At 48.9% G+C, this 17,915-nt stretch overlaps 1 protein-coding gene across 1 annotated transcript; it reads right to left on the reverse strand.

The window, feature by feature from the left end:
- Window positions 1-7,946: 7,946 nt before the first annotated feature.
- On the reverse strand, window positions 7,947-11,906 carry ADIG (adipogenin). The gene is made up of 2 exons (XM_007447708.1): window positions 11,780-11,906; window positions 7,947-8,059 (listed from the first exon to the last, which is right to left on the reverse strand). The coding sequence occupies exons 1-2, from the start codon at window positions 11,904-11,906 to the stop codon at window positions 7,947-7,949; spliced, it is 240 nt and encodes a 79-aa protein (XP_007447770.1).
- Window positions 11,907-17,915: the final 6,009 nt, after the last annotated feature.

Below are 17,915 nucleotides of genomic sequence, written 5' to 3' on the forward strand. Positions count from 1 at the left end.
CCCACGTCCCCTGCATCGGCAGGCGGACTCCCAAGCACTGCGCCACCAGGGAAGCCCTAACCTATGCCCTTTTGACAGATGATGCTTGGATTGCCTCCATTGGGTCCAGATCATGAGTAAAAAGCATCCTCATATTTATGACTTTGTACCTTTGCGCAGAGGCAGCAGTGGAAGAGAGTCGAAAGTGGAATTGCTGAACCAAGGGGTTTGTATAAAATTTTGACACTTCCTGCCAAATTGCCTCCCCCGCAGAATTGTTCTATTGGATTTTTGTTGCTGTCATAGTTGTTATAGCCTGGAACAGGGGGCCAATTTTGCTCCTGCTGTCTACCTGGCTTCTGTCTCGTGGGGTCCTGTGCCCTGGAGTCTCTGAGGCTGTATTTTGCCCTCAGCCTGACACCCCACCCATGGATGTCCCCCCAACTTCTGGAGGTGTGATCCAGTACCTAGGACCAGCATCACAGGTGTGTGACCTGGGTAATCCCACAGGATCCCAGGCTTAGGAGGAGCCCATGCTGGGCTTAGTGCTCTGCTATCACCATCTTGAAATTCTTAATAATTTTTGAACAAGGGCCCCCATGCTCATTTTGCACGTGGCCTGTCCCGCCAGCACCTTACCCACAGGCCCTGGCCTGTGCCTTTCCCCCAGGTATCCTGCCCACACGCTGAGCTCCACCCTCCCATCCTGAAACATCCTTGAAAGTGGTAAAGCAAAGCAATCTCAGGTCTGCCAGTGCCCGAAGGAAGAGGCAGGGCACCAGTTCTCCCTGGGCAACCTCTTGGCCAATTTTACCGAGCAGAAGCTTAACTGGAGACTGATTCCCAGTTAATTATAAAATTGGCCGTTTAGCTTGATTTATGCTTTTCAAGAAAACTGCCAGTCCGGGAACCTCCTGTGTCCGTTTGGAAACCTCTGCTGGTGCACAGCATGATTTCTTTAGTTGCTTTGTGATTTGCTTGGAAATTACCAGCCTCTGGGTGTTTTTGTGACAATTTGAAAACTGCGGTGACTAAACCAAAACAAAAGTCATTACCTTTGTCTCCGTTTTGACAGCTAAGCAGGGAGAGGGGAGTGATCATTTCTTTGGGTGAACTTTTTGAGGAGGTCATATGGGACGCAGGAAGGGAGAGAAATGAAATAAAACCCTAACAGTTCCAATGGCATCACTGTCCCAAGGTCACATGACGCAGTGCTGCAGTGAGTCCCCCATTTCACCAGAGAACAAGGGCACTCAGCACATCCACAAAATTTGTTCTGAGCATCACTAACAGCTGATTTTTTGTTTGTTCTGTTTTCAGTGTTTTACTGATGTACAGTATATGCAGAAAAGTGCACAGATCCTCCGTGTACAGCATGAATAACTGTTTCCTGTTGTCATTTTGTTTCCAGTGTTTCCTGAGCACTTACTACATGCCCAGCACCAGACACGTGCAGGCATCAGTTTAATATTCACAGGTGGGTGCTATTGTCCCCAGTTTACAGATGAGGAAACAGACCCAGGAGTAGATGACCCACCCATACATACCCAGCTGGCAAGCAGCAGAGCCAGGATTCGAACCCACGTTGCAAGCCCCAGCTCTAGTGCTCTCAACTGGTATGCACTGTGGTTTCAGGAGGCCCTTAGGTATGAAGGAAGTGATCTGAACCCATTCTTTCCCCACCATAAACACTAGCCTGTCCCTGCCTGAGTCACTTAATCAGGCTATTTTCTACGCTGTGTTGGCCAGTGCAGTAGCCACTAGCCATGTGTGGCTACTGAGCTCTTGAAATGTGGTTGGTATGACTGAGAAAATGAATTTTTATTTAATCTTAACTAATTTAAATTTAAAACTGGATGCTTGAAAACCTGGATATGCGAATCTACTCTGCCAATTCTCAGTCTTTGCCAGAGAATTATTGAATTAGAAACTCTGGTCGGGGGCAAAAATCTGGTCCTCAGGTGGAAATGAGGAGAGCAACGGGGCTCCCTTGCTGCAGGCGTGTTCTGAGCTACAGCATTTTTTGGAGGGCAATTGGGCAGGAACTATCAAGATTCTAACTGTTCCTTTAAAACCTACAATTACCCTTCTAGGAATGAGTTTTACCCACGCAAATCCCCAAAGATGTCCATTACAGTGTTGCTTAGAATGGTTAAAAATTGGAGCCAGTCTATATGTCTAAATTAGCCAGGAACTAATTAACAAAAGGATACCCATAAAACTGGATTCTGGGAGACCATTAAAATGAATGAGTTAGATCGTTATGTTACTGACATGTAAAGATGTCCATAACATTAATTAAGGGTTGAAAGGAAGCGTAAAGACACAACCACTACCATGATTGTATTTGCGTAGAACTGTATAGGTACAGCTTTATATATGTCACAACATTCTCCCAAGGTATATGTCCAAACCTGAACAGTAGTAGGTTCTGGGAAATAGGCGCATATACTTCTGTACTGTTTGAATTTCTGTCAGAATCACATTGTTTGTAATATGCTGTAATCACAGTCGAGGAGAAAGGACGTTTTAAAAATTCTGATCTAAGCAATTCCCTAGCGGTCCTGTGGTTAGGACTCCATGCTTCCACGCCGAGGGTCCAGGTTCAATTGCTGCTTGGGGAACTAAGATCCCACAAGCCGCACAGCACAGCCAAAAATAATAATAACAATAAAAATTAAATTTTAGGGCTTCCCTGGTGGCGCAGTGGTTAAGAATCCGCCTGCCAATGCAGGGGACATGGGTTCGAGCCCCTGTTCGGGAAGATCCCACATGCCGCAGAGCAGCTAAGCCTGTGCGCCACAACTAGTGAGCCTGCGCTCTAGAGCCCACGGGCCACAACTACTGAGCCTGCGAGCCACAACTACTGAAGCCCTCGCGCCTAGAGCCTGTGCTCCGCAACAAGAGAAGCCACCGCAATGAGAAGCCTGCACACAGCAACGAAGGGTAGCCCCTGCTCACCACAGCTAGAGAAAGCCTGCGCGCAGCAACAAAGACACAACGGAGCCAAAAATATAAATAAATAAAATAAATTTAAAGACATTTTTTTAATAAAAATTCTGGTCTTGCTGTGAGAGGCACACTGAGCAGGGGGAAGGGGGTGACAGTTCTCAGTCGAGATGACCACAATAACCCAGCTGAGACTCTACAGCTTGGGGTCCTGAATCCTGAGCCCCAAAGAAGCCCTGGAGTCCCTAATACTCTCTTCATCCAGAGGAAGGGGAAATGGCACATATTGGGGGTTACTCATCTCAAAGTATCCAAAAATCAGTGACCCAGGGTAGTGTGTGGCCCAGGAAAGACCTGGGTTTGGGGTCTCATGGACCAAGGTTTGAAACCCACTCCAGGGACTTCCCTGGTGGTCCAGTGGTTAAGACACTGTGCTTCCATTGCAGGGGGCATGGACTCAACATGTAGTCAAAAAAAAAAAAAAAAGAAACCCACTCCACCCCTTGGCGGTAACCTTGGACCCTTTACTTGACCTCCCAGAGCGTCTGTTTCCTCATCTGTAGGATGAGAGGGGAATTCTTGTTTCACAAGTGTGTGGTGAGGATGAAGTGAGATGATGCACGCCCCCAGCACATATGGGTCCTCAACTTGGTCCCTTCGTCCCTCGGGCTTGGCCCTGAGACACCAGTGGCCCAAACCTTCCCTCTCCTCTTCTGGGATTCCTGTACCTGCAGCCCAGGTCTTCCCAGCGCCAGGCACAGCGCCCCAGCCGCCTGGCGATGAGGGCCCGGGGCATCTGGGGACAGGGTGAAGGACACAAACACACACACACACCCCTCCTGCCTCACCAGACAAAACGCCAGAAAGAGGGCCTCAATCTATTCCCTCAGAGGCCTGGGGTCTCAGCCTCCCACCCAAGCAGGGAGGGCGTCTTTCCACAGACAACCCGTACACACACAGCCAACAATCCTCCAGGGCTGCTAGCCTTCCAGGGGCCCCAGGGAGCTGTCTGGCCCGCCTTCTGCTGCAGGCGCCGCTCCAGGAGCACGACCGGACGTTCTTCCTGCAGAGCCAGGCTGCGGCCACCCTCCATCAAGGCCTGAGCTCACCCCAGGAGGCTCCTCTGGCTCCTCCAGAATGGCTGGGAGCGGGTGGTGGACGGTGCGGGGGGGCTTGGTGGCTTTTCTGGGTCAGCAGGGAGCAGAACGATGCCCCAGCAACCCCCTACAGACAGCAAAGGGGCAGTGGCACTAAACGGTACGTGGCATTGCACAGAGCAGGGCAGTTGGAGAAAATGTCAGACAAGGCCGGGGGGGAGCTTCAGCCAAAGGGGAGCTTTTTGTTATTAAAAGTGTTTATTCGATGCCAGGAAAGCCCCCAGAAAGCACAGCACTGACAGAAGCTCGTGACAAAGCGTGTGTGGAGAAAGGTGTGTGTGTGTGTGTGTGTGTGTGTGTGTGTGTGTGTGTGAGACACACACACACACACACACAGAGAGAGACACAGAGACAGAGAGAGAGAGGGAGAAAGATAGGGGTGGTGGGGAGAGACGTTCCGATTTGTGTTTTGGATGGATTGTTCTAATAGGGCAGAAAAAAGCAGAGCCAGAGAGAACAAAGTCCAGGAGACTAGCTAATAATTCAGGCGCTAATAATTCAGACTCATTCTCTTGCCTTTGTTTAGAAGTCTTATGGTGGCTGGTGGGATGTGGGGTGAGAGAGAAAGAGGGGGCACAAAGATGACACCCAGGTGATCCCTGAGAGGGCCCGTCCCCTTCTCCAGCCCATCAATCCTGCTGCTTGCCCGTAGCCAGCGGGGGTACAGGGACAGGAGGTTTCTTGAAAGGTCAGAACATTGTGTCTCCTCCATATTATCCTCCAACACCCCAACCTGGAGAACTGGCACAGTGGATCAGGGACCAGGTGCTAGAGTCAAGGTCCAGGTTCAAATCCCAACCTTACCCGGGTGACTCTGAGCAAGTTGCTTGACCATTCTGTGCCTCAGTTTCCCCATCTGTAAACCAGTAATAACCAAAGACCCTGCCTCACGGAATGCTTGTGAGGGTTAAAAACCATCATGTGGGACTTCCCTGGTTGTGCAGTGGTTAAGAATCCACCTGCCAATGCAGGGGACATGGGTTCGAGCCCTGGTCCGGGAAGATCCCACATGCTGTGGAGCAACCAAGCCCGTGCGCCACAACTACTGAGCCCACGTGCCACAACTACTGAAGCCCGCGTGCCTAGAGCCCGTGTTCCACAACAAGAGAAGCCACTGCAATGAGAAGCCTGTGCACCGCAACGAAGTGTAGCCCACTCTCGCCGCAACTAGAGAAAGCCCGTGCGGAGCAATGGAGACCCAACGCGGCAAAAAACGAAAACAAAAAATCATGTGTATAAAAGATGCATAGTGAAGCACCTGGCACACAGTAAGCACCTGCCAAAGGTGAGCTCTTCCTATTGTAACTAGGCAAATGGTAGACAATGTACGTAGTTATAAAATTAATATTCGTTATTAGAATCAACCTGAAGACTAATCAAGGAGTGAGCTTGAGGGAATTCCCTGGTGTCCAGTGGTTAGGACTCGGCACTTTCACTGCCGGGGACCCAGGATTCAATCCCTGGTCAGGGAACTAAGATCCTGCAAGTTGCGTGGCATGGCCAAAAAAAAAAAAAAAAAAAAAAAAAGGAGTGTTTTTGAGCTTTATTTCACAAACAGGGATAATGTTCAAGTCAGTAGAAATAGAAAAAAAAAAAAAAAAAAAAAAAAAAAGGATGAGTGATTTTGAGCTTGATTTCACATACAGTGAGTTTGAAATTAGAGAACAGAAGTTCAGAGCAAGATTCCCAGCCCTTTGAACAGGTGGGAAAGAGATTCCCAAAGGTCAGGATGGCTCAAGGTGGTGCCAGGGCTGGGCCTGGGCTGCACAGCTTGTCAAATGAGTGGACTTGGTCAGGCCCAGCTGGTTTCTCAGGGGTCTGCTCTCACAGGCCTCTGAGTTCAGTCGGCAGCTTCTCCCCAAGGGCCAGCTTATACTGTCGTCACAGGCTCAGGCTCCTCCCTGGGGGGACTGGGAGGTGGTCTGTAACGGAGAAGAGCCGTGTCTCTGGAGGCGTTCGTGTGTCCATCAGTGGAGAAGACGAGTCGGGGATCCCTGGGGAGCACCTCACTTGCCTCCCCGGCAAGTCTCCCATCCACCTCGGCAGCTGCTGCAGCCCCGCTGACTCTGGGAAAACCAGGCTGGGAAGCAGTGGAACACTGGATCTAGGGTGACAATGAGATGAAAGAGTAAGAGGGAGACAGAACCACGACGGGGCAGGAAGGGCTCTATATCAGCGTCCGAATATCTCCTTTTCTTAGCCCATTAATTGTACACAAACAGTATGGGCTATGTGATTTGCGGGGCCCATTAAAAAAATGAACCATGTGGGTCCCCTTGTTCAAAAACTAAGAATTTCAAGGGACTTCCCTTGTGGTTCAGTGTTAGGACTCTGGGCCTTCACTGCCGAGGGTCAGGGTTCGATCCCTGGTCGTGGAACTAAGATCCCACAAGCCACGTGGCATAGCCAAAAAAAAAAAAAAAATTAAGAATTTCAAGACAGTGACAGCAGAACATTAATCGAAGCATGAGGCTCTTCTGAACATGTGACCTTGTGGAACTGCACAGGTGACAACCTGTGAACCTGGCCCTGAGCACAGAACTCTGAGTGCATGTCCAAGTGTGTGTTTTTCTGGGGAAAGGGCCCTCAACTTCCTTTTTCAACTCTCAAGGTCATGACCTGACAAGGTCAATGTGACTGAGGTTAAGTGAGGGTCCCTGCTTCTCGCCACCACCTCCTTTCTCCACTCAACAGGCAGGGGCTCCAAGAGTGAGACATACGGGCAGACCTTGGGGTAGGGCAGGCCATGGTGGCCCTGGGGACAGAGAGAAGTGGACGCATGAGAGGTGGCATTTAGGACTTGCTGATGGACTGGACGTGGGTGGGAGGAAAAGAAAGGCATGATGGCTGACTCCCGGGCTTGCGGCTCAAGCAACTAGACCAACCAACGGTAATGCTGTTCATGGAGATGCGGACCAGCTGGCAGAAGATCGGGTGCTGTGTTTTGCTTTGTTGGGTAGCAAAGGGAATTAAGAATCCCATTCTAGCCATGAAAAGGCATCGAGGGGACAGATAATAGAGCTCAGAAGGGAGATTAGAGTGAGATACATTTGGAGTCACTGGCATAGAAATGGCATTTAATCCCACTGGGATGGATGAGGTGTCCTCGCTGTTCAGTGAGGGTAGAGCTCTGATACTTGGGGCACATTATTTAACTGCACTGACATTCTGAATTCCCATCTGTAAAATGAAGATAAAAATAATATCTTCTTCGTAGGACTTCCGTAAATGAGCTTGTGAATGTTTAGCACGGGCTCTGGTACCTATTAAACACTCAATGAATATCAGCCATTATTATTACTATTACTATTGTTATCATGTCTTTCTCCTTCCTTTTACAAATATCTATGGAGCCTCCATTGTGTGTCAGGCATTGCTACGGATGCTTTGGAGACATCAATTATCGAGCATGTCATGGGTAATAAGTGCTATGGCAAAAGAAAACGTAGAGCAGAGCCAGAGTGGGGAAAAGATTACAGTATTAAGGAGGGTGGTTGTCACTGAAAAAGTGACATTTGAGCAGAACCCTTCGAGGTGAGGTATGTGTGGGGAGAAGGGTTCCAGGCAGAGGGAACAGCCAGTGCAAAGACCCTAAGGAGGGTGATCGGAGGTGAGGTCATAGAGATAATGGGTAGGGGGGCCTTTGTAAAGAAACTCTTCACGGCAGAGGTGACTGGTCCTCTAACGTGGCAAAAACAGGTCTCCCACAATAAGGCAGAATGTTCTCTGACATGGCAGAGACAGCAACATTTCCAACAGGGTAGAGGGAGCAGAGCTCCAACATGGCAGCCGCCCTAGGCTTTGGGCAGGACCTGAGGCTCCTGTCTCCAGCCCCCCACCTCTTAGAGGGGCCTCACCTCACTAGCAGGGCCTCTCCTCCTCTTGGCTATGGAACGTCTTCTGGCAAAACTTGGCGGGGACTTTGCTCCAGGGCTCCCAATCAAAGCAAACATCTGAGTCACTTTCCTCTGAATCTGTGGAGGGACAAGACAAGGCCTCTTCAGTGGTCACATCCTAGCTCCTAGTTTCAATGCTAAATGAGCCCCCTGCAGGGCCCAGGCATCCCCTGCAGCCTTATCTGAGGCCAGGGGGCCAAGGCAGAATCATGGCAGATGACACAGCCCCAAGACCTCAGGAAGACTTTAGTGCCTTGAATGGTGAGCAGGGACCAAGAAAGAAGGTTGGCCTATGACACATCCACCTTCTAGAAGAGGAAGGACCCTAGGGGTAAGCAAATGACCTACCTGTATTGAGCATGGTCCAGGAGGGGTCACCAAGGAGACACAAGCCCACCCACCCACCTGTCCATCCATCCGTCCACCAGTTCATTCATTAACAAATGTCTGAGTATATGTGTCCAATGGTTTCCCTTACAGCACTGTTTTATGGTGAAACACACACACGTGCACACACACACTAAAATACCTTGGAAACCATGTGTGTGTCCATCATGAGAGGTCTGGGTGATGAAGTGTGGCACACTCACGTGTGGCATGTCATGAGGCTTGTAAAACACCCGCATTAGATCTGTATCTTTTAACTTGCTGGATGTCTATGGTATATTACAGGAAAGTTGCAGAGAAGTATATGGTAGAATCCCTTTTTTAAAAAAAGGAACGCCCCCTTCCCCCGCCAAAACCCCCCACCAGGGATCAAACCCAGGCCCCGGCGGTGAAAGCACCGAATCCTAACCACTAGGCCACCAGGAAACTCCCTCGGCCTTTTGTTGGTCTGAAATCTGAGGGGCTGTCTTCAACCTCCTCTACTTCTCTGTAACCAGTGAAACAACTTGAGTATACTCAGAAATATAATAATCTCCCCCTTCCCCCTCTTTTCTCACCTTTCCTTCCTGAGATATGTCATGTTAGCAAGCTCAGGTACCCATCTAATAACACGTGTAGTTTTTCCTGCCGCTGGGAGGCAGCAGCGCTGGACGCAAAAGCAGGTCCCGGCTCCACAGTCCCGTGCAGTTCCATGGGGGCCCTTGTCCAAAGGCAGGGAATTCGGAGGCTTCATCCTCCCTTCCTATGTCAGGCTGGGGATCAGCATTGCCCTCCCTGCCCAGCGTCTCCAGGGCTCAGCTGCCAACCATCTTTTCTTGCCTCTGCACCCATCTCACCAGGCAGTTCCCCCCTCCCCCGCCCTTGCTCCAGCCTCCACTTGGAAAAGCGCATTGGCATCCTCACATCCTCGTGGGCCACGTGGCACTTGCTGCTCAACCTTCTCCCTTCTGGGCTCTGAAACCGCCCTGTTGAGCCAGGCCAGGTGGGGGTGGGGAGGGGGGAATCAGAGCTCCTCTTGACGGCTGTTCATACTAGATTCCAGGCCAGACTGATTCCAATCAAGAGATCCATGGCAGAAGAGAAAAACCCAGGCCAGGGTGTCCCGAGCCCCAGCCCCCCAATCCCTGGCAGGTCCAGACCCTGGGTTTGAGCCAATTCTCAGCACAAAGACAGGACACAGTAATACTGAGATTCCCAAGAAGACGGGGACCCTGAGGGAGGGCTGCTTGCCTCACTTTAAGGACAATTTCTCTTCAATGCAAAATCAACAAAAGGACCTGTTTCAAACCGCCGTGTGAGATGTCGGTGGGTAAACAGCCTCTCAGGAGAAAGTCTGAGAGCGGGGTCAGACAGGGCAGGTTGTGGATGGCTTAGAGATGGGCCTCCAAGGAGAATGAATTGCTGGAGGAGGTTAGTGCCTTGGACCTCAGGGAAGGTGTCCCCCCTTCCGGAAAACCCATCCAAAGCTATGCCTACACTTCCTCCTACCTTGACAAAACCGACACCGCCTGGATTATTTCTCAGCTTCCAAGCACCTGCTATGTGCCATGTGGGTACAGGTACCCTGCCCCTGACATGCATCTGTCCACAGCCCCAAAGGGTAGGGACCGTTATTATCTCCATTTTGTAGGTGAGAAAGCTGGGGCTCAGAGAGGATTCGCCCCAAGTCCCACAGCTGGTAGGTGTCAGAGCCCAGGTGAGACACTGGACAGTCGGCACTCTTAAGGGTGTGGCCTTGAACAGGTAACTTCTCTCCAAACCTCAGTTTCCTCACTTGTATGATAAGGATTATTTCACAGGGTTAGTCTGAGGATTAAATGAAATAAGGTACACCAGGTGTTTAGCACAGGCCTAGCACAGTGTTCAAAAAGCTATTGTTATGAATGATCAAGGGGCAAAGCTGAAACCCGGGCCCACATCCCCTAGACTCTGGAGAAACGGGATTTTATAGCCACTGCAGGCAAGGGCTCTGCCTTCTACCCAACACTGGCTCTCAGGGAGGGCTGCCATCCACCCTGGTAAACAAACATTTTCTGGAAGCTCTCACCAGGAACTCATAACAATTGCACAATTGCCGGCCCCTACATGTGAGATTATGGGGCAAGTTGGGGGTGAACTGCTCAGCTTGTCTGAGCACCATCTGAGCAGAGCTGGCAGCACACTCAGTGCCCTCCCTGCCCAGGTGGTCAAAGGTCATGGGGCTGCTGAGCAGGAGGCGGGAGGTCAAGCAGTCCCCAGGAAGAGGCCCCTAGGTGATGGGAGTGCCGAGGGAGGCGGGACACCTGAGGAGCAGAGTGTCATTCCTGCCACGTGGCTAGGCTGTCCCCCGTCCCCACCGGCCCACTGCTCCCAGCCTCCCTCAGGCCTGCTTCGCCCTGCCTCCCACTCCTCTGGGTGGCATGCTGAGTTCAGGACAGGTGTCGGTCAGCTTCTGGGATCCTGTGTCCCACAGAAACCCAGATCCTCCCTGATGTGTGGTCTGGGCAGGAAACTGTGTGAGTGGTCTCTGGGCCCCTGCTAAATGCTGAAGGCTGCTGTACCCATCAAGCTGGTTGTTGACTGCAAAAGCACAGGGCTGAGGGCCGAGAGGGGCTGAAAGCCAGCCCATGCTCTGCTCACCGAGCCTTGTGCCCTGGCTGCATTCACAGGAAGGGACGTCTTTTACTAATTCATCTGCACAGAGGGGCCACCTCTTTCTGATTTGTACCAAAGACCTTATGTGCTAGCTGTGGCCCTGAAGGGACACCTTTTTGTGTGTGTATTTGTTTATTTATTTATTATAAAGATTCAATTCCTTCTAAATTAATGATTGCTCACAAAAACAGAAAGCATTTACTGCCATGCTGAAACATACATTTTACATTTGACACCATGTTTCACACAAAAATTATAGTTCCATTATTCTGTATATATATATATAGTTTACATACACATTTTGATAATAATAGGTTCTATTACCGGTGGTACATGACTACTGCTTCTTCAGAAATAATATGAATTTTGTATACATGATAACCAATTCCAAGTACATTTCTGCTCCAAGTTTATTTTACCACAAATATATTTATATTATACTGCAAAAGTAATAAACTGTTTTATCTTCTATCTAGAATATCTTAACTAAATTCGCAATCACATTCACAATACTTTCATATGTACCAAAGACCTTATATGCTAGCAGTGGCCCTGCAGGGACAGATGTGCACACATACATATTGTTTTCCAAACTCAGGATTCACTCTGGGACTCCAGGTTAAGAAACGCTAAACTACCAAGTCAATGCTTTCTCGGAGCCAGCAGGAAACCCCTCTGCCTGAAGGACACCCCTCTTTCGGCAGTTGTTTTGGGACTCCCACCCTATCCCACGCCCTGCCCAGCCTCCAGGATTAGGGCCCGGCCTGGGCAGCTCACCTTGGCTGAGTAAGAAGTGTAGCCAGACGATCAGCAAGAACAACAGCAAAGCCACGGGCAGACAGAGCCAGAACACCAGGAAAGAAAACGTCAGCTCGTTCACCAGCGGCACCAGAGGGTACTTCATGGTGCGTGTGTGGCTAGGCCAGGCTGGCCTGGGCTGGGCTGGCAGGGCTGCCCTGGGGACCTGGCGGGCCGGGCCACGCTCCGCTCTCAGCCCAATTGTGACTGAACGGGTGACGTAATAAGGAAACCACAAGGTCCTTCAGGCAGCTGAGGAGAGAGCTGTTTTGGACAAGTGGGAAGAAGCTGGGGTAGTGGGACAGTTTGACTGAGAACAAAAGCCCAGGCTTCCTGGCCTGGGTTTGAATCCTTGTAAGATGTGGGTTCACGTGACAACTCCCCGACCCTCTTGTAGAATGGAAATAATCCTTACCTCGCCAAGCTGCTAAAAGTTAGAAAAGTGGATACAAATTGCCCCCAGATGGGTGTTCATATATCTGAGGTCACATATTCCTTCCGGAGCCAGCAAGGCCCTCAGTAAATGACTGTTATTTAATCTGGAAGCTTCTGCATCTCTCCTTATTAGGGTTTTCAGTGAAGAGCTTCTAAGACTTGAACCTTGTTCCTTTATCTCCCAAGTGGGCAAGACACCCCCAAATGCTGAGCTTCTCTCTCCCCCTCGCCTCTGTCATTCTTTCATTATGGAGTAGTCAGTAAATCTCCACGTCAGGTCCCACGACAGGAAGGAGACGCTGGACCTCCCAGGGCCTGACAGCCCCTAAGCTGGAGGGAGACTCTGGCCAGGCTGGGAGCCTGGTGGGTGCGGGAAGTCCACACGAAGAGCGGCTGCTGCTTGTGGAGGGAAGGAAGTTGGAAGCGTGGTATTCTCCAACTGCCCCACCTGCCTCAGCCACTGCCAACAGAGGGGTGGAGGGGGCTGGATGGTACTTATGAGACATGCCGATTGGCGTGCTCACCCTGCTCTGCTGAGTCAGAACCTCCAGGGGCCACACGTCAATGGGCAACCAGTCTGAGGCCGACTTGATTTTTAGACCACGGCATCTCATGGAGCATAGGTTGGAAAGTCAGGCAGACCCAGTTCCAGGCTGGGGGAGCAGCTGTAGGAAATGGGTGGTAGACCTAGGGGAGACATGGAGTGGAAGGACCCCCTTAGAGGAAGACACTGGCCCAGGGAGAAGGGTAAGAGGGGTCCAGCCACAGTAAAAATGGGGGTGGTGACAGCTGGGGTTTGGAGGGCCAGTGTGTTTAAAGGGAGTCTTAGCCCAGCTGTGGAATGACCTGAGTCCCCAGCAGAGGAGGGTCAGGGCAGATGGTATTAGAATGTGCATCTATGAAACACAGTAGCCTGGCAAGCTGTGCCACTCAGGGCCCGGGGGCCAAGACCAAGAGCTGGGTGGTCTGGGTTAGGGTGATTTCTTGGCACTGTTGTTTGTTTGTTTGTTCATTTTTGGCTGTGCCAGTTGTAACTGTGACACGCAGGATCTTTAGTTGCAGCATGCGAACTCTTCGTTGCGGCATGCGGGATCCAGTTCCCTGACCAGGGATCGAACCCGAGCCCCATGCATTGGGAGCACGGAGTCTTAGCCACTGGACCACCAGGGAGGTCCCTTGGCACTGGGTTCTGAAGGGGCTGGGGTCAGAAAGAGCTGAGCAGCACAGCTGAGAAAGGCTCGAACACACATACCCTTGCCAGACCCCAAAACAGGGCCACTGTGCAGTCAGCCCAGGGCTAAGCTCCCCTGGCCAACAGAACCCAGCAGCAGGTCCTGTGGTGAGGAGGCAAGCAGGTGTGGACGCACACCTGAGGGGAGGCAACTCGCAGCCCTGGCTTCCAGTTGCACTTTGGGGGGTCACGCATTGTCACGTGGAGTCAGTGGCAGGCTGGAGGGGTGACTCTTGGCAGAGTCATGCACCACAGCTGTTTGCTCAAGTGGTACCACCTGACCCCCCCTGCCCCCTGCCACGTGTGACCTAGGCATTAGATGTTAATCTGGCCCCATGGAACCTTCTGCAGCCAAGACCCTACTCAAAGGGCCAGCGGGCAGCGGGAGGACCTCCCCCTGCATCTCTGCTTTCCTGACTGGCCAGCCCTGGCAGAGCTCAGATCTTCTGCAGAGGCAGGGAGCTCAGCTGGCATTTCTGTGTTCCCAGGACACACAGAGCCAGCCAGCCGCTCAGCAACTGCTAGCCTCTGTGAGGTGGGCCTCCGTTGGCAGTGCTTTAGTTACACGAACTCCTTCCGGCACAGAAGGCCAAATAATTTTCTTTTTAAATTTATCAAATTTTGAGTATTTCATGATACTCTACAAAACGAGGGTGAAAACCTACTGATCTAAATTATGAAGAACACCCATGCCAGAGTCAAACCAAAAGCACACATGACATTTTTAGATAAGAATCTCCTTAAAATTTAATTGACTAAATGTATTACATTCAATATTCCATGGGTTTCTTCTGGACAAAGGGGCTGCATAAATACAAACAAGCCTCTGGGCCTTCTTCCCTAACTGACGAAGAGGAAACACAGGAGGCGACGGTACACAGGACACCTTCATATTTACATTTCGCCTTTACTTTACAGTTCAGTGCCAGAAATATTTACAGAAAATACAATAAGAAAAAGATCATGTCTTGGCAACATACCAAAATTCATACAAATTGTGTATATGATTTCAAGCAAATAATGATACTGCTTATTTTTTAGCCACAACTGCCAAGCCCTTCAGAGGAGAAAGATGTTCTTGGTCACTGCAAGAGACAAGGACTTGGGAAACTTGGTTTGCTTCAACAAATATTTATTGGGCGCCTACTGTATGCAAGGCACTGTGGAATCCCAAATTATACCTTTCCCTCACCATTAAAAAAAGAAAAGCATCTGAAAAACATGAGTTGATACTCCGAGAAAAACACTATACAGTACATGGCTTCTTTAGCTACTGAGAACCCACAGTTTGATTCCACATTGAACGGGTGGATTACCTCCAATCTCTCCATCTCGGGACAAGAGGCTGTCATGGAAATCCCTAAAACAGACCACCTAACGCAACTTACCGTTTCATGTAAACATATAAATCAATTCTTTTTAGGAAGATATAACCTGAAGGGGTTTAAAAATGCTGAATGGAGAACTACCAGCAGGAGTGTCAAATTACCTCTGATACATTTTTTACCATCTACATGTCTTTGAGCAAGGCTGGCTCCCACTTTCTTTGGGTAAAATTCCACCTTCTGATATAAATAAATACTCTTGAAGACACTGCTTCTCTAAAAATCACTCTGCAGAGTCTGACAAATGCTTCCTCAGTGTATGCAGGAAGTAACCATTCATGAAGCCCTCACACACAAAACCTGTAGGGAACTGACATTACTGGCCAAAGATGGTATTTTATTTTTATAAATGAGTCCAGAGGAGAATGGGCGGCCTCAGGGGACCTGAAGACCTGGAAATGGAGGACAGCATGCATGCATGTTGTGTATATATTGCCAGCACGGGAGGCGGCCAAACCACCATGTAACTATCCAGGTCAAAGGGCCAACGGACATGAGGGGGTCTTAGGAGGAAGCACTGACAAAAGAGAGCCGGTTGAACAGGAAAAGGCAAAAGCCCTCCTCTGTCCTCAGTGCTCCCAATCAGAGAGGGGGAGAGAGCCCCTACCCCCCAAATGTGAGAAGGGACTATGAGGGGCTACCTGCCTCTGTCCCCTGGGTAATGCTTTCCTTGTCAACAAATGCCACACTCATCCACACCCTGGTGCACCTGTCACATGCAGCCAACTAAACTGTTTAAGCCAAAGACCGAAGTGGTCCTGGCTTCCCCCCCAAAGGTTCTGAACCTATGTTAGCAAATTTATCAAGTGGACTACTAAAGATTATTATTAGAGACTAAATATGCTCCTCTGGCATTACTGTACTCAAAGTGACTTTTACAAAGGCAGTTGAGAGAATTTAGTGACCATGAACTCAAACCCACACTAGTGAAAGGTCCAAGGGTCCCCAGCACACTCCCTTTTTAGGTAGATGTGATTTTGAGCAGGAGTCGTCGGCACCTGACGAGGTATGTGTGCCCCATACTCCGTCTGTGCTGTGCACACTGGGGTTTCACGTCTCTGGGAGCAGCACAGTCCTAAATCCATCCTTCCTTCCCTGGGAGACCACAAAGTCTTCCAGATCATAAATGCATTCAACATGGTTGTTCACTGACTTATCAAAGCCATTAGAATTACAAAGAGTTGTCAGAAATTAGAGCAAACTGAAGGATCAGGAAGGCCACCCCAACACACACACCACTGTACATTTTGCTGACAGCAGAACTATGCCAAAGGTAAAAGTGCTATCTGAAGAGTCACACTGAAGAGGTACACCTGCATCAGTTATTTTTAACCTCTGGAATGTTATAAGTTGCACATTAATTTATAGCCTTCTCTGTCCACATCCATCAGAACAAGTGCTCATTTTTTCCCATGAAATGTCAATCTGGAATCTCCATGAAAGTTGTTAAACCTCACTTTACACCTGCTGAGCTACTAAAACATTTTTAGGGTAGAACGTGCTAATCATACAACCCCCTCCCCCATGCTACCATCTGCAAACATCAATTTATTGCCCAGATTAAAAAGAAAATCAATTACTGAATAATATTATACCCTGAATGGAAACTGGAGTCATAGAAGGAGGAGGTTACCTTTACCTGAGCTTAAAACAAACACGAAGAAAAAGGTACGGCAAACTTAAAACCAAGAGCTGCTATGCCGTTTCCTGCTCATAGATATCAACATGTACTTCTGGAATAGAAATATCTGCACAGGGAATTAGGTCCTATACTATTCCCCACCCTCTAATTAAACTACCAAAACATCAAACCAAACAGACCGTTGTAGGCCTGACCTACAGAATCTATTGACATCAGAGTTCAAGTGGGAAATCACCCCTTATACAACTGTGATCACTCCTCTTTGGACTTTTAAATGTCACTTATTTTCTTAACATAAAATAATCTTAATAAAGAAGAAAGCACATAAGAATAGGAGAAATGAGCAGTGTATACTCTAGCACTGTAACAGGAATCCTTGTAAGGATGTTCTGGGTCTGGCCACCTCAAAACATTTATCCCTGGCAGAAAAGTAGCAGCGAGGTAACAGAAGTATTTCAAAAACCCGGGCAGGGATTTGTTGTGCCTTCAGCCGGCAAAGTCCAGAAAATATGACAATAGCCATTTCTAAAAGCAGCCACCCAAGGAGGTGGTCACTGATGTTTGTCAATTATGATGAAATCTAGTAGCTCTCTGGGAGAGATCTGAATTAGTAGCGTTGAGAGGCTATTTCCTGAACCCCAAATTAGAATCCTTCATAAACTACTGCAGTTTCCTGCTTGGTCCTGAAATGAGACAATGGATGAAACCAAATAATGTTTAACCTTTGCTGTGAATTTATATTTCTTAATATTTAACCAAGAAATTACCAAGGAATTACAAATGGTTAACCTGTCATAATGTCATGGAGCTGGACAATAATGGAGAGAGTGGAGGCATCACCGCTGTCTTCTAACTTAACTCCACAAACTCCATTTGTATCCTCATTAAAGGACTGGGCCACGCTTCCGTTTTAGATCTGTTCCTGGGCTGCCCAGAAACTGAGGCCTTCAGAGACCTTTGCAGTGATGAGAGTAACTTTCTGAAATGTGGAGAAAAACTATGAAATATTTTAATCTCAGACTTCTTATCTGAGTAAAAAACACTTAAGTTCTTTTCCATCAGTTTGACATTTGGATGACAGCTGGATGACAAATGGACCTACGAGTGAGCAGAAAGTTGAGTTTCCTTCCTTCTCCTCCATGCTATCAACACGCGTCTTTAAATGTCCTGGAAGATTCTGAGACAGATTTTACTTTTGAACACAACCTCCTAAAAAGTGAGGTATAAAACTATCTTCAACTTCTAATTTGCAAATTTGAAACTACCAATGCACATGTTTAACTGAGATGCATAAAAGCCTTTCTCCTCAAAAGGCTTATATTTAACTAAAATTGTCACTTTTAAAAGAAAGTTTATGGCTAAAACGTATATCATCATTACCAGCAGGGATATGATTGTGTCTTGGTGCCCACTTCACTAAAA

Source organism: Lipotes vexillifer, unplaced genomic scaffold (assembly GCF_000442215.2).
Source record: "Lipotes vexillifer unplaced genomic scaffold, Lipotes_vexillifer_v1.1 scaffold397, whole genome shotgun sequence".
NCBI classification, from domain to species: Eukaryota; Metazoa; Chordata; class Mammalia; order Artiodactyla; family Lipotidae; genus Lipotes; species Lipotes vexillifer.

Bases quoted from the DNA above. Each gene is read 5' to 3' on its own strand.
- ADIG (XM_007447708.1), bottom strand. From the start codon at position 11,906: ATGAAGTACCCTCTGGTGCCGCTGGTGAACGAGCTGACGTTTTCTTTC. The intron at 8,060-11,779 runs GTGAGCTGCCCA...GTCCCTCCACAG, and splicing joins ACACTTCTTACTCAGCCAAG to ATTCAGAGGAAAGTGACTCA.